The following is a 15,000-nucleotide window of genomic DNA, read 5'->3' as shown; positions in this document are numbered from 1 at the left end:
AGAGCACTGGGCTGGGAAAGGAAGAAGCAACACAGAAAGGAACCAGATGGAGAGTACAGGAAAGACTGAAGATGTGCTGGCAGGCAGGGTGGAAACAAGCAGACTGGATGGAGGGGTGGTGGAAAAGCTGGAGGGAGTACAGTCAAGGTTCTGAGGCATGTCTGAGTGTTCCAGAGCTCAGAGGTGGAGGTGGAAGGAGAATGAGGATGGTTGGGATGGCTGGAGGAGAGCAGGTTGTTTGGGGCAGCATTAGGGTAAGGATGGAGATGCTGGTTCTGGCTACTGGGCTCAGATGTCTGTGATGGCCTCTCCCAAACGCTCCCTGCTATCACTATCTAGCCAAAATTTGATGGACCATCAAATGAAACACACATGGAAAGTGCAGCTCATGCCCCAGGACAGAAGAGCACCTACGAAAGGAAACGGCCTGAAATCTCCAACTTAAAGTGTGCTCATACAACGTGTGTGAGGATCAAAGATGAGACAGACACAACAACTCCACTCATAAAGAGCAACTTCTGGTTACCACTGGGACACTGCCAGCCTTCCCTCCTCGCTGCTGACAAATCCCAAGCAAGAGCCAGTCATGGAGCTCTTCACTCTCTTCCCTGGGGAAGATCTGCCCCTCCAGAGCACATTTGTCTAAACCCTTACGTTGTAACTCTTCACTCCTTTAGAGTCTAAACCAAGCTCTAGCTGCACTGAAAATTACACATTTCCTAACTTCCTGCTGGATATTTGCTGTGTGCTTCGAAACAGCAAGCTACTGAAAACATGAATGGTTGCCGAATTATGAAACATGTAATCCACTTTTTCTGTCACCAATGACTGTAAACATGACATTTATAATAATGAGGGAATTTGGTCCCATAATTGGAGGGAGCAGAAATGCAGTGCCAACAATTTATTAAAAAAAAAATATAAAAGAATGTGCAAAAACCCAAAAACTAGATTTTTCAATAAAGTATGTGCAACAGGTTTTATTGGTGCTTGTTAGCAATGACCTATGTATGTAATTTGTATGAGTATGGCCCTATCAGATCCATGGTGGTGAGACACATTCCACCACGCTGCCCCTTCTATAGACTCTATTTATACACGAGGATGAATGAATTGACAAGACAAGAGGTGCGGCATATAGATTTGATATGCTGGCATAAATTTAGGATGATCTACATTATTCATAAGTACTGAAGCCACAAATGAGATATGTAACAACATCCAAAATGAATGTCAATAGAATCTGTTCCCGCAGCGCACCATCGTATATTCCTATCTGTCACATATTCCTTAGAAATTTCTCCTTCTAAGAAATCTGGTGTGCTCAGTCTGGAAAGCAACGTTGCCTTGGGATCTGTGATAAGGCTTGCCTGGAAGAACAGGCTTTCAGAAAACTGTCTGAAAAGGAAGTGGACAGAAAACATGAAGAATTTCCCGCTACTGAATTATTGCCTCTTTTTCTGACACAGCTGTGTCTCAGTTGGGGACCCAAAAGTTATTTGGATCAGAGCAACTTCTTGGTGTCTTAAAAATGGCAAAATCAAAACTAAACCAATTGAAATATCACCAGTCCAGCAGGCAACAGATATGACAGAACTGACAAATAAACTAATCCCCAGTCTATTTTTACAGACTGATGAGGCTGAGAGATGCAAGTCTACACTTTGGAAAACACATACGAGCTAAAACATCGGATATTTTGACACTCACTTGTCATTACTGTACATTTTTAAAAGGTTTAATTTATTACGAGCGCACCCAGTACAGGATTTGATAATTCTCTTTATTGCTGTAATATCTCTGGCACAAAACTGTGTGCCTGAATAAAATCTATTTATTTTCCAGACAGGTGAAACTGTTCACTGAGCTGTGGTTCTGCAGAAGCCAAGAAACGGAAGGACTGTCCAAAAGAGTGGTATAAAAATATTAAAGATTAATGATCACTTTCATGCCAGATACAAACCAGAAGCTCTCCACAGCAGACCTTAACCTCACATTTGAGAGGGAACTAAGTATTTTCACCTGCTAAAATCGCAGTCTGGGTTTCATATGAGTGACCTTGACCTGAAAGATTTTGCTTCCTATCTGACCCATCCAATCACCCGCACCTATCTCTCTGTTTAAATAAATACAGAAGTGTTACTGAACCACAAGTCATAAATAAGGTCTTGCCCTGCCAAGTAAAATAAAAAAATGCTTACTGTCTTTAATAATTTTAATGTTACAATGTATCAATATTATTTAGTTTCACAACTAGGAAAGTTTTAAGCAGATTCTTTAAGATAAAAAATATAAAAATGAAAACTACTTCTGGAAGTATCCACTACGATATCTATGGTAACCTTAAAGTAAAGAAATAAAGGAAAGATACCTGGAATTTCACTGAAAGTCTCTCCAAGGACAGACACATGGAAAGGCAGATCTTGCTCTTTCAGCTTCATCAGGACTTTAAAGAAAGTTTCAGGATCTTTGTCATGTTCCCTTAAAACAAACAGAATTTATCTCAGCATTGTCTGCATTTAGTTGTGAAATTATGGGAGGTTTTTTTATTTATCAGAACACTATTCCTCTAAAATTGTACATTTGCGGACTAAATTTATTCAAATAATTTCCTTCTTTGCTTCTCCTGCATGGCTGAACATTTTCCTCAATGCAGCACTTGGGGTCAAAACCCAGATCATCAGATTCTTCTCTATCTCTTCCCTGTCCTCAAACAACACATTTACTCTTCAAATTATCAAATTGCAAGTGAGAATGACTGAGCACCAACCTGAAGACAAAATCAGTTTAAAATATGGTTTGTTTTTTTAAAAAAGGAAAAAAAAAAAGGTTTGAGATTATTTTTTCCCTGTCCAAAAAATACGTATACAACTTCCATTACTTTTTCTTTTTTTTTTCAGGAGAAACAGGTTAAACAAAACCAAAAACTTCTCCTAAACCTACAGGATTTCTTGAACTGGAATTTTAAGAATTCATGCTATACTCATTAAAAGCTTCTGATCCATTCAATGCTTTAGGTAAAGAAAGGAATAAACTACAACAAGGCATTTTCTACCTTTAGATTTTTAAGGAGTTAACTGTAAATTAAATCAGAATATAAGAAACTTGTACTTATTTATAATTTCAGTTGAAGATAATATTAAAGATTTGTATGGGTCTGACACTCAATGACATGAAACGCAAGTTAGATTATCTAAAAATAAATTAACTCCCCAATTTTCCAGTCTATCTTCTTTACTAGCACAGAATGAAAGGTTCAAAAGGTACCACAAATGATTTAAAATTCCCAAATTCCTTAAGTTATATTAAAAATGGAATGAGATAATTTCCTCACTCTAAGGTGAATATTATATCTTGCATTAATTACTCTGCTTTAAATTATTGTATTTCAACAGATGTGCACCATATGCCTTTAAAATATTTTGGTTTTATTTATTATTTAGAAAATTCCACCGTTTTCCTTCCTGTATTAAGGGAAAAATCTATATCTCAGTGGTCCTAGTGTCTTTCTTCACAGAGTAATTTTGTAGAATGAAATCTGTAGGTCTCTCACACTAGTATATGAAAGATTAATAATTATATCATTCAGGAAATCTGAAGCCAAATGACATCTGCAGCTCTACACATGTTAATTTCTCATTCAGTCAATATTTTTAGTTTAGGGAATTAAAAGAAATTAATCTTATAATTAATGTGACTTCCCTAGACTGAGAAACCTCCAGGAATTGTGGACTTTTCAGAATTAGTCACATTTTCTTAAAATAAAACCAGACAATAATTGCTTTAAGAAGTCCTCCATCCCCCCAATTTGTTTTGTTCCCAATAATAAGGAGGAATGCAACTGCACAAGCCTTGTAATTTGTTTCACATCTGTGAACCAGGAGTTTTCACGGCAATTCCAGCAACCCAAGTGGATGCAAGCACTGGTTTGGAGGGTGGATTTCTCCCAGTTGCAAAGATCCCAAATCTTTGACTATTAGTTTGCTGCATCCTCATGCTTAAAAGAGCCACCTGTTTCTGGTAGGTAACTTCTGTGCAGAAACTTTTGCCAGTATTGAGTTCCCTCCAAATGCCCAGCTCGAAGAGCCAACAGGAGATTGCATGGATTCGGATTTGGCTGGAAGAGAACATCCCCATTATGAATGCTTGCAAGGAAAACTTCTATGATACTGGGAGTTGGTGTAATTAATGACAGAACCTCCCCTGAGCCTCAGTTTCCCCTGGTGAGGCTTTTGTGTGTGCTTTGTGAGCGAAGCCACCAGCCCGCCCTGGCTCAGCTCATCCCGGCGGACCGGCGCGTCCCCGCGCGCGGAGCCGACAGACTCGACAGCCACGACGCTGACAGGGATCTTTCCAAGCTCTTCACAGCCCCGCTATCAGCTTTGCAGTCACAAAAAGTCCTTCCAGCAAAGGATATGCTTTCCCTCTCGCTTTCCAGAAGAGACCAGGGGTCCCAGAGGCAGCCAAAAGTGGAGGATGCTGTTGGAGCCACATTGTCAAGGAGCTGGCAGGAGAACACGGAGCCTTACAGCTCGGCGAAGCCACATAAGCTGCACATATTTAGGAAAACTGATAGGAATTGGAAGTTGCAGCTTTGTTTAATAGGTGGGGAAGAACAGAAGGAAAATTTGGCACCCAGAAGGAATGCTGAAAGGGGAAACGTTTCCTCTGCACTGGAGCCTTTCTTGCGGGTTTTCTGCTGTAGGTGATCCTCCTTCCATCCCCCAGTATAAAATGTTTCCCTTTTAGGTGACACTCCCAGATTTTAATGACACACTTTGTGAATCTTGTAGCTTTTCTTGTTTGGGAGCTCATCTTAAGTGACTTTATCAGTTCCTGTGACTTCTCCACACCACAAGCATTTTATTTTCATTAAAGACTTCCAGAAACCTCCTGGCCCGTGCACCTACAGACTGCAGTGCATTATTATTCTTGCAGAATACTGAAGGTATTAGCTGCTCCTGGTAGAAACAAATAAACAGTACAAGATCCCCTCTTTGCTGCATCAAAAAGGAGAGAGCTCTGTTTCTTGGCTGACATGGAAAAAATCATATACAATCCAGTCTGCCTTACTCAGCAACAACTGCTAAACACACCAGATTGCCATAGCAGTGATCGTGGAAAAAGATGAACACAATATGGAATGTCTGTTCTGTAAAGATCTGCTCAAAATGATGTGCACTTTTGGCTGCATCTGTTGCATTTTTGAGCTTTATTAAACAGTATTAATTATATATACTCCATTTCCTGAAGAAGAACTGCAAAACAGTATAAAAGCCTGATATTAAAATGCAAACTTTTCTTTTAAGATATTATGTTTGGGGAAATATCAATATAATGTGACTCCAGGGTCTGGCTTTGTTGTTTAGTTGAGGTATTTGAAATGCTTTTGTATTTTCACTTGATTTGATATGCATCTGGTAAAGGAAAAATAAGAACTAGGCATGGTATGAAGATGCTCTAAATTTCATCCTAAGAACATGAAAACATCAGAATGACCAAACTACAGATGTAATGCCACAAAACAGGCACAGACACCACACCCGCGCTGATTTGAGAGCCCAGCCTTGGAGACATTCAATCTCCATATTCAAATACCACACAGCTCTCACTGTTATCCAGGAGTTTTTATTACTGACTCTAACCCACAGTTTAAGAGAGGCATCTGAAGTCTCTCTTAGGGACTGGCTGAGGTTTAGTGATCTGGCTAGGGGATGTGGCCCAGGGTTCATCCTGATTTAGTGACTTCCCTTTGTAATCTGATATAAAACTTTGAGAAGTGTCCTTGAACAGGGAATGGGAGTGTGGTGGGAGCAGCACCACCACCACTGAGCCTCCATTATTGTCTCTGCCTTAGATTTTCTGCTCATAAAATGGGTGTGACAATATTATTTTTTCACCACAGAAGGATGCTGTCAGGATTAATTGATGACTTGACATCCCACTTTTCAGCCTAAAGTAATTTTAAAAAGCAACCTCATAGCACGATGATGCTCCTCTATACAATCAAAGTCAACGTTCTCCAAAACACCCTTCTGCTCTTCAGGGATTTTGGGAATTCAGCCCGAGCCCTTAAGCCTTACCTATTGCTGGGACTGGAAACAGAGTACATGGAGACCACCTAAACTGGAGTTATTGTCACCCACATCCCTAACCAGTGATATGAAACACATTATTAAAAAAAAAGAAAAACACATTATTAAAAAAAAAGAAAAACACATTATTAAAAAAAAAGAAAAACACATTATTAAAAAAAAAGAAAAACACATTATTAAAAAAAAAGAAAAAAAAAAAAAGGCAGAACTTGGCCCTTTACATTATTCAATGAATATTCATCTCTTGAATTTGGGTGAAATTCAGTAAGAAACCCATATGGTCTTCTCTGACTTCAGTTTAATTTTTTAAGTATATGTAAACTTATCCTACATGGTGATAATGACAGTTATTTAGGATTTGGAGGAAGGCACATCTAGCAATGCAATTAGGAAGTGGAAGAGTTGTGGAAAAGCAGAAGGACTTGTTCAAAGGGGGAAAAATAAATGCAGTCTATTAAAAATACATATTCAAATCTAGGGTTAATGCATTTATCAGTTAAAAAAAAAGTGCAAAACCAGGGGAAAAATCTTAATATTTGAGAAAATACTCCACAAATGCCATGTAATGCTTGTGAAAGCCACAGCCTGTGGTGACATCTCTGTGAATGACAAAATCATTTAGGCTGGAAAAGACTTTGAAGATCATTGAGTCCCACCATTAAGGTGCTACACATCCTGAAAGGGTTACAAAAGCAATATCAAAAGGGTTGATCTGAATCTTAGAACATTTAGCCCGTGTTATAGGAGAAAACTGTCTCCCATGAAAATGGGAGATTTTCAGTGGGAACAATCTCAAATTGTGCAGGCACAATTTGTATTTAACTTTGTACAGTGCCTTAATTCCAAGGAGTTCACAGTGGCTGCAGCTCCTTCTGCCTCCCATTCCCCAAAATCACCTTCACACAGGAAGGGCAAAGGTGGGATATGGCACAAAATCCTCAGAAGCTGAAGCAAGACTTTAATTTTATATTTTTTAAAATTTGTTAGGACATCCAGCAAGAAGTAAAAGATGGATTTATGCCTGGCTGCAATGATTGCTAGAAAATAACTGATAAAATAGGCCACTGAAGGAAGAATCACTCATTGATGAAGCTGGGCAGCAATCGTGGAGGTCAAGGACTGGTGAGCCAAGAGACATCCTGGGAGAAAAGAAGGGGACAAGGGACATCAGCCAGGAATGGCATGGCTGGAGCAGAGCACAGGGGACGTGTGAGGGGCTGGGCAATGCCATGAACACAGAATCAATAATTAAAAATAAAGGAAATGAAGTTTCCAAGACACAGACCTTGACATGGATGACACTGACCCTCTTGTTTTGGGAAAGTGAAGTAATGAGAAGCAAGTCTGGCATCAAATAAGGCAGAGGTACTGGGCAAAGCAAATCAAAGAGTAAAAAAAACATAAGAAGAGAAAAAAAAAATATTCCTGGTACAACTAAAAAAGTATGACATATCCAAACAGGGAGAGAAAGGATAAATATAGGGTAAATAGAAGACCTACACACACCCTACAGAACTAAAACCAAGGCTCCACTTCATCCAAACTGAATCTAAAGAACAATATCAGGGATTTTTTCCCTCCATTATACTATGTACTGTATTACACTTTGATATTTCACATTAAATCTTGAGCTCAGAAAAATTTGAATAGATATTTATTATAATCAAATAACATTAGAAAGTAGAAGTGTGGCCATAAAAGATAAACCTGGCCTTCAAAACAGAGAATTGCAGAATTCTGGTCTTTTCCTGACACTGATTTCCCACAAGACAGCTCTGTCCAGGTTTCTCCATCTGCAAGATATGGTCTTAGAGGAGCTTTCATTTACAGAAATATGGTGAGAATCACAGTCAGTAAATACTTTAGTAGAATAATATTCTTCTTAAAGAAGAGGACTCATGTTACAAGCCTATTCAATACATGAAATGTAATACATTCCAGTAATTATTTTCACAGAGGACAGAAGACTTTCCTAAATCAAATGACTTTAATATACATTTTCTATGTTAAGATTATGAGAAGGAAAAAAGGGGACAAAAAAAAATTAAAATTCTAATACCAAATTCTGGTAACAATGCTCATGATAAATGCAAAAAAGGAAATGTTACTGCCAGGAAAGCACAATTAGAAAGGAAACAGGGAAAAAAGAAATAACTATGAAAATGCAAACATGAAGGAAAAGTTAATTGCTTTCCATTTACTCAATTTATCACAGTATTTTTCCATCTTTTTACATTTCCAAGATGAGGTTGAGGTAGACTGTAAATATGTAGTTAAGTCCAGTGAGTTTTCTTTTTCAGCTGATCTGCTCTACAAAATGTCTTTGCTGTAATTGTGCCTCTAAACATTGTCTGGCATCATCAGCATCAAAAGTTACCACAATATTTAATACCCCCTCAGTTCACAGAAAATGGAGTCAAGTAGAAGAAAATATTTCTGCATGAAAAAGGACCCTACAGAATAAATTTCAGCTGGCAATTTGTAGGTCCTACAAGCAAAAAAGGGTCCTGATCCTTGCCTGTGCTTTCAGAACACCTCTGCAAGCCAAGGAATTAAAAAATGGCACTGGAGAGGCAAAAAGCAGCCAAACAGTACTGGCAAATACAGTGTTTTATTTTCTATTAGAGCCCATGACGTATTTACAGTGAGGAGTGTGTATTTTACCCTCTGATTTGTTCAAATTGCTGGCCTGAGAAAAATGGGTGGCATTTTGCTTTACGCTGGAAAAGCATTTTCTCCTATCTCCTGTTATCTACAAGAGATTCATAATAAAAGAAACAAGAAAGAACCTTGGGAGTTTATTGTTTAGATTCTTCTTCGCCCCTCACAACTCATGAAGAAAAAACTCAAAATAAAATATTGCATGTCCCCTAACCAAAGAAATCTCAGGATCAGCATCAGTCATGGAGCCTCCTGCTTATTTCCTAAAGGGAGATTAAGCTTTGAAGACAAAGACCATCATTTGGTCTCAGTTACCTTGGTCTAAAAATCAATGCACTTTCATTCCAGTGCCTTTCATTTCTTTTACTCCAGCTTGGCCAGTCTGGCTGTTCCCAAGTAGAGGATTCAGATTATAAAAAACCAAAATCACTTTATTTCAATTTGCAACAAAACCCTGTAAGTGCTACAGAGTACCCCAAAGAGTTTATTAAAAAGAAAAAAATTAAAAAAACAACTTCCTTTAGTGTTCCAAAGGTAACAGAACAAAAGGTTTTCTTATTGTTGGGAGGTCATAAAATATCTGAGTGACCTTGACAGCCCTGATAACCATACACAATATATCCTACTGCAATTCAACTATAAAATACTGTAAAAAGTCATGTCATGGCAATCATAAGATGGTTATGAACATGGCAATAAGTGGATAACAGTCTACTAAAGTAGTTCCTTGAAAGAGCAGAAAACATACATAAATATACATTTATAAATAAAGTACTACATAAAAACTACATTACTACAGATTTTCCTGGGAATGGTGATCCCACCATACAGGACCCTGTGGCCCCTCTCTGATTTCCATGATGGATTCACACAACCAAGCTACAACTACTTGAAACTCCACCAGATGCCCTGCTTGGGTCAAAAAGTACATGCTGCTCTTCACTGAGTAATACCCTGAGAGGAATCAGCTCAGGTACCCGAGATAACTCATCCTTTTGGGATCTCCAAGGAAGAAGCTTCCAACCAGGAACTTTCTTGGCACTAAGGCTTGAAACTCATTATTCAACAAGATTAAAGTAACTCCAAATCTCTCTGCTTTCAGAATGAGGAATCAACTCAGTGCATTGAGTCAAGTTTGCACAAACACAGTCAAGAAAAAACAGCCATTAGAGGACACAGGGACAGGGGGAAAAAGCATGAAAATATGGGAAAAAGTAGAGCAGGGAGGAGAATAAGGCAAAGAGAAGAGACTTGAAGAGTTGTAGTGTGGTAAGAAGAGGAAACTAATTAAAAACAGCTTTGATGAAAGAAACACAACCCTCCTATTACTGGTGAAAGTAGGGAGGAATATTAGATCACTTGCTTATGAAATATTTGATTTTTGTCTCTTGAAGGTTATTCCCATACTTTGGTCGAGGGTGCTGTGACTTACAAAGGGGGCTGGTGGCACCATCTGCTAAGTTTGCTGGGGACTTTGCATTACAAAACCTCTTCTGTCCTTGCCTATAATGTTTCCCAAAACTGAGACTTATCTTGGAATATAATCTAGAAAAATCCTGTCTAAAGTTTTCCAGAATATACGAAGAACAAGATGAAGGAAAAGCACAAACAGAACATTACCTAGTAAAACTGCAATCTGTATCTTGGATATGTTGTAGAAGGTTCCTTGCAGGGACAAGGATGGAGACAGAGAGAGGCTGAGGAACTAGAGAAGAGCGAGATGCAACTTTGCTGCACAAGGCTATGTGTGAGGAGATGCCCAGGGAACTGAGCCTGGCAAAGACAGAAGGATGAGGTTCAAAAGGCCAAAACCTTTGATTTCTACTCCATGCACCCAAAAGATTGGGTGAATGGAGTAGAAAAGGATTGCTTTGAGAGGCATAGGTGGAAAAGCCTTGAGACAGGACTCCTCAATCCCACCAGTTCACATGTGCTTCTGCTCACAGACTTGGGTTTCACAACTATACAGGAGGAAAAAAAAAATCCACCATAAAATGAATTTCCCATCCTGGGAAAAGGGAGAACCAAGCTCACTGGAGCTGTTAGCGCAATCTGTGATGCATCTGTTCCAATCCTAAATATTCTTCAACTGCCCAGGTGATGCAGTTGTGGTCTTACATTAACTCAAAATCAGTTTTTCAACCGTGACTAAAGCGTTTATTGTAACAGGCTCTGGAGGATGGCACCGAAGTGGCTGCTTTGTGAGCATCTGGATAGCACAGAGGGAGTCACAGCACCACAGAATCATGGAATGGTTTGGGTGGGAAGGGACTTTAAAGCTCATCTCATCCCAACACCCCTGCCATGGGCAGGGACACCCTCCACAAGACCATGCTGCTCCAAACCCAATCCAACCTGGACTTGAAGGAAAGTTTCTCTGTGTGAAAATTGGTCTAAACACAATAAGAAGCAGAATTAGGCTACAGAGCTTAAATACAGAAAAGGAAGTGGAGTGCTTAGTAGAAGTGAAAGAACCAAGCATATTTGGGGAAGCAGTGAGTAAAAAAATAAGTTTCATTTTAATATGATTCTTTTTCAGCCTATTAAGTTCTCCAGTATCAGAATGAAGCCTGCTAAAAGTTAGTAAATAAAGGCTTTCAGGAGAGCCATATTAAATCACTTATGACTTATCAAGTTAAAACTCCCACTCAGATATCTTAATAAAACTTTCAGAGAATATATTTAATTTTCCTGGAAATCAGAAGCCAGTTACTAACTACAGTAGTTACTGTTGGCTACGCCACTGATCAGCTTCCTGTAAATAGAATATTTGCCAACAACTTGAATTAGTTCTCTAAAGTTTCGGTTTCTGAAGGTCAAATAACTATGTAACTGCTTAATAAAGAAGCAAAGAAGTACCTCTAAATATCTCCAAGCTCTGATGGGCTTATATTCTGCTCCTTAGGTGAGGTATTAGCAAAGCTTATTTATTTTCATTTCCAGGGCTTTTATTTGCTCATTCCCTTGTGGTAAAGCTGATTTCCATGATGATTCCCTTCTTAATTTTAATACCCTTTTTACTCATCATATAGACATAAGAATTTTCCATAAAATAATGAAACCCTTCCAAAGGAAATTAAGACAACTAGGAGAGGAAAGTAAACTACAGCTTACTTCTTTTCTTTTTTTCCCTTTCCCAATTAATTGATCCACTGTCATATGCATATATGAAAGATTTTTTTTTAATGAAAGGAAAATAAGGTTAATTAACATAAAAACCCTCACTCCTTGAGATGTTGAATTTTGTATTTTATCCATGCTGCCTTAAGTGCCTTGATTTCCCAGTAATGACCTAGTTCTCCTAATGAGTAACATTAACCCCTGGCTGTAGCTGTCCAGGACTTAATTGTCAACTGGAGCTGAAATAGGAGAGTTTGCCGATCAGCAGGTATGTGGTATATTAACTCATGTCATTTCAGACCCTAATAAATAAATCTGTTGCTAAGGCAACAGGAACATCAGCTGTATCACTTTTTTCTTCCCCCCTCCCTTTTTAAAGGAAACTGGCTTTCACACTGAGCTTTTAAAAAAAGGAAATTAACTACATGTAACCGTAATTAGAAGAAACATCGTTTCTCATCTCAGAAACATATCTACATTAATGAAAAAAGGCATTCAAAAAGAGGGCTGCTTTCTACTGTGACCAGGGTAACTGAAATTATTTCCCTAGACTGAGGGAATGAGATTTGAAGGATACATTTGAGTGGGAAGAGATCACAAAATATCTCAGCTCTTTGTATTTCTGAGATAGTTCTCCTCTCCTTTCGTACACTGCTGATGCCAATGGAGCAAATGTTGCTTCAACAATTAATCAGGAGCCCAGGCAATTGAAACCAGGAGAAAAAACACCACTCAAACCCAAACACCTTCCTGTCCTCTGTGGATCTTTCTGTAAGATGGGCAAACATGCAATTTTTTTGGAAAGCCGAAAGGTCAGAGATTCACGGAATCATTTAGGTCTGAAAAGCCCTCAAGAGTGATTGAGTCCAACTGTTCCCCCAGCACTGTCAAAGCCATCACTAACCCACGTCCCCAAGGGCCACAGCCACACAGCTTTTAAATCCTTCCAGGGATGGGGACTCCACCACTGCCCTGGGCAGCCTCTGCCAGAGCTTGACAGCCCTTTGGGTGAGGATTTTTTTTTCCCTAATCCTCCCTGCAATAACTTGAGGCTGTTTCCTCTTGTGGTGTCTCAGTGCCTCACAGGTGAATATCACAGCCCTCACTTAATTCCAGCCATTCTATCTCAGCATGAAGTGATTGTCTTAAAATTTTCAAAACTGTAGTTTTTTTTGTTTAGTTTATGACTACAAAATGGTATTTCTGTCTCTAGTTACCCACATCTCAGTCAGAGAGTAGGTAGGAAGGAAATTAAGAGAGATGCTCACAAGACCTGTTACTGCTCTTGGAACACTTATTTGAGGTTCTGCCTGTACTATAAACACAACAAACTACTCAGAATTCTATCTGGCGTCTCAGCTGAAGAATGCAAAGGTAACACAGAGCATCTTTTTTTGCCAGTATCAAAATTAGAGATGTTTGCTCCTCTGGACTATAAGCTGCCTACAGCCCTTTGAGAAAACATGCTGTAAGAAAGAGGGAGAAATTGACGCTGAGATTTCCACTATAGCAGAACTTTCACACTTTCAGCACATGCTGGACTTTTCTACAAGCTCTTAAAAACAGTGATTAAGGAATAACACATCTTCCACTGGAAGGGCTCAGTGCCTCAAATTCCCTTGCTGCAGGAAGACATTTCAAGATTATGCATCACTGAATGAACAACTAAAGTATGGGCACTTCCAAGCTGTCTTTCCATTTAAGGCTGAACTTCTTAAATTATTTCATTCACCTTCTTATTTGTTATTTATTTGAGTCACCATCCCTGGAGGGATTTAAAAGCCATGTGGATCTGGCACCAGGGGACATGGGTTAGTGGTGGGCTAGGCAAGGCTGAGGGAATGGTTGGACTTGATGATCCTCAAGAGATCTTTTCCAACCTAAATCATCCTGTGACTCTAGTATCTGCTCCCAAACTTAACCCCAGCTTGCATGAATGTGAAGTTAGACTATTTTCACATGTGGAAGAGGAAAAAGTATCAACTTCTACATGAATATCTCCACATGCTCATGGCAGAGGTTCATCCACCACGTGCCATCAGTGTCACTGCTCCGGTGAGTGCTGTTTTCTTTGGGAATACTTGATGGCTTTCCTTAGACACTGCTAAAAAGTTCCCATTTTGAATTTGTTATTTTACATCCTGTGGGCTTTTTATTCTGTCTGGTACCTTCTATTTAACACTGTATAAACACTTGTATTTTAAGCCTTTGTCTTCAGTCTGCCTTGTTTATTCACCACATCTACTCGTTCTCTGCAGGTTGTTCACAATGTTGAGGATGCCTGTTGAGCCTAGTGGCATCTCTGGGTACTCAGATGTGATTTCTAGATGGATTTCTTTCCTGTTTTGATGTCTTGCCACACCTGCATCTTGATGGGATAAGATTTGGTCCAAAATATTCAACAGCATGAGGAAAATACAAGCCACTGTATTCTCAAGTTTCTCTACAGGAAATAGTTTTCAATTGAGAGTTCAAACAGTGACTACACAAATCTTGTATTGTGCTGCCAAAAGGAACAAGTTACTATTCAATATACGTGTTTTTAATATACATATATATAACATGTTATATATTAATTATCTACTATTATATATATATTATGTATGTATAAAATAAATACAAAATACTATTAAAAATCCCTTTCCAGACTCCTCTCCCTTGCAGCTTGCAAAGGACTTCTGCTTGGCTCACTGATGAAGAGCTGCCCCATCACAGAAGGCACAACACTTACTTCTTGCCTCCATCTGGGACAAGCCCTTTCCAAGCACTTGCTCCTGAGTGAAGAGGACCAGCACCTCATGCTGGGCAGCCCCATGTTGGTACAGCACAGCCGGTCCTCCATGCACTCATTTCTTCATGACACTCTACATTAAAAACAGATAACTGGGCACAGAACTATCTCTGAACACACCGGTTTCCCTTAGACCAGAAATCTTCAGATAGTTTTTGCAATCTAGATTTGGGGGTTTTTTTCCTCCTGAATTTGCTCATCATGAGTTCCACCACTGCTCCTCCTGCTCCGCTGTCTCCTGCCCCATATCCTTCCCCACTCTCTTGTCACACACTGGTAGGTTTGACATGAGATAATGTTCTTATCTGATCTTCCTTGTGAACTGACAGCAGC

The 15,000-nt window shown here is 39.1% G+C and overlaps 1 protein-coding gene across 13 annotated transcripts in view; it reads right to left on the bottom strand.

Moving 5' to 3' along the window:
• The window catches only part of GTDC1 (glycosyltransferase like domain containing 1), a 197,797-nt gene that overhangs the window by 42,991 nt on the left and 139,806 nt on the right, over positions 1-15,000 (bottom strand). For 11 of the 13 annotated variants that reach the window (XM_041473196.1, XM_041473192.1, XM_041473201.1 and 8 more), the window contains one exon: positions 2,372-2,481. The exons of the other annotated variants lie outside the window; for them this stretch is intronic. In XM_041473196.1, the coding sequence (XP_041329130.1) occupies positions 2,372-2,481 (110 nt within the window). The remainder of the gene's footprint in view (positions 1-2,371; positions 2,482-15,000) is intronic. 13 annotated transcript variants of the gene reach the window in all.

Source organism: Pyrgilauda ruficollis, unplaced genomic scaffold (genome assembly GCF_017590135.1).
Source record: "Pyrgilauda ruficollis isolate IOZ18807 unplaced genomic scaffold, ASM1759013v1 scaffold3, whole genome shotgun sequence".
Classification (NCBI taxonomy): domain Eukaryota; kingdom Metazoa; phylum Chordata; class Aves; order Passeriformes; family Passeridae; genus Pyrgilauda; species Pyrgilauda ruficollis.
This window is presented reverse-complemented; position numbering and strand designations above follow the sequence as displayed.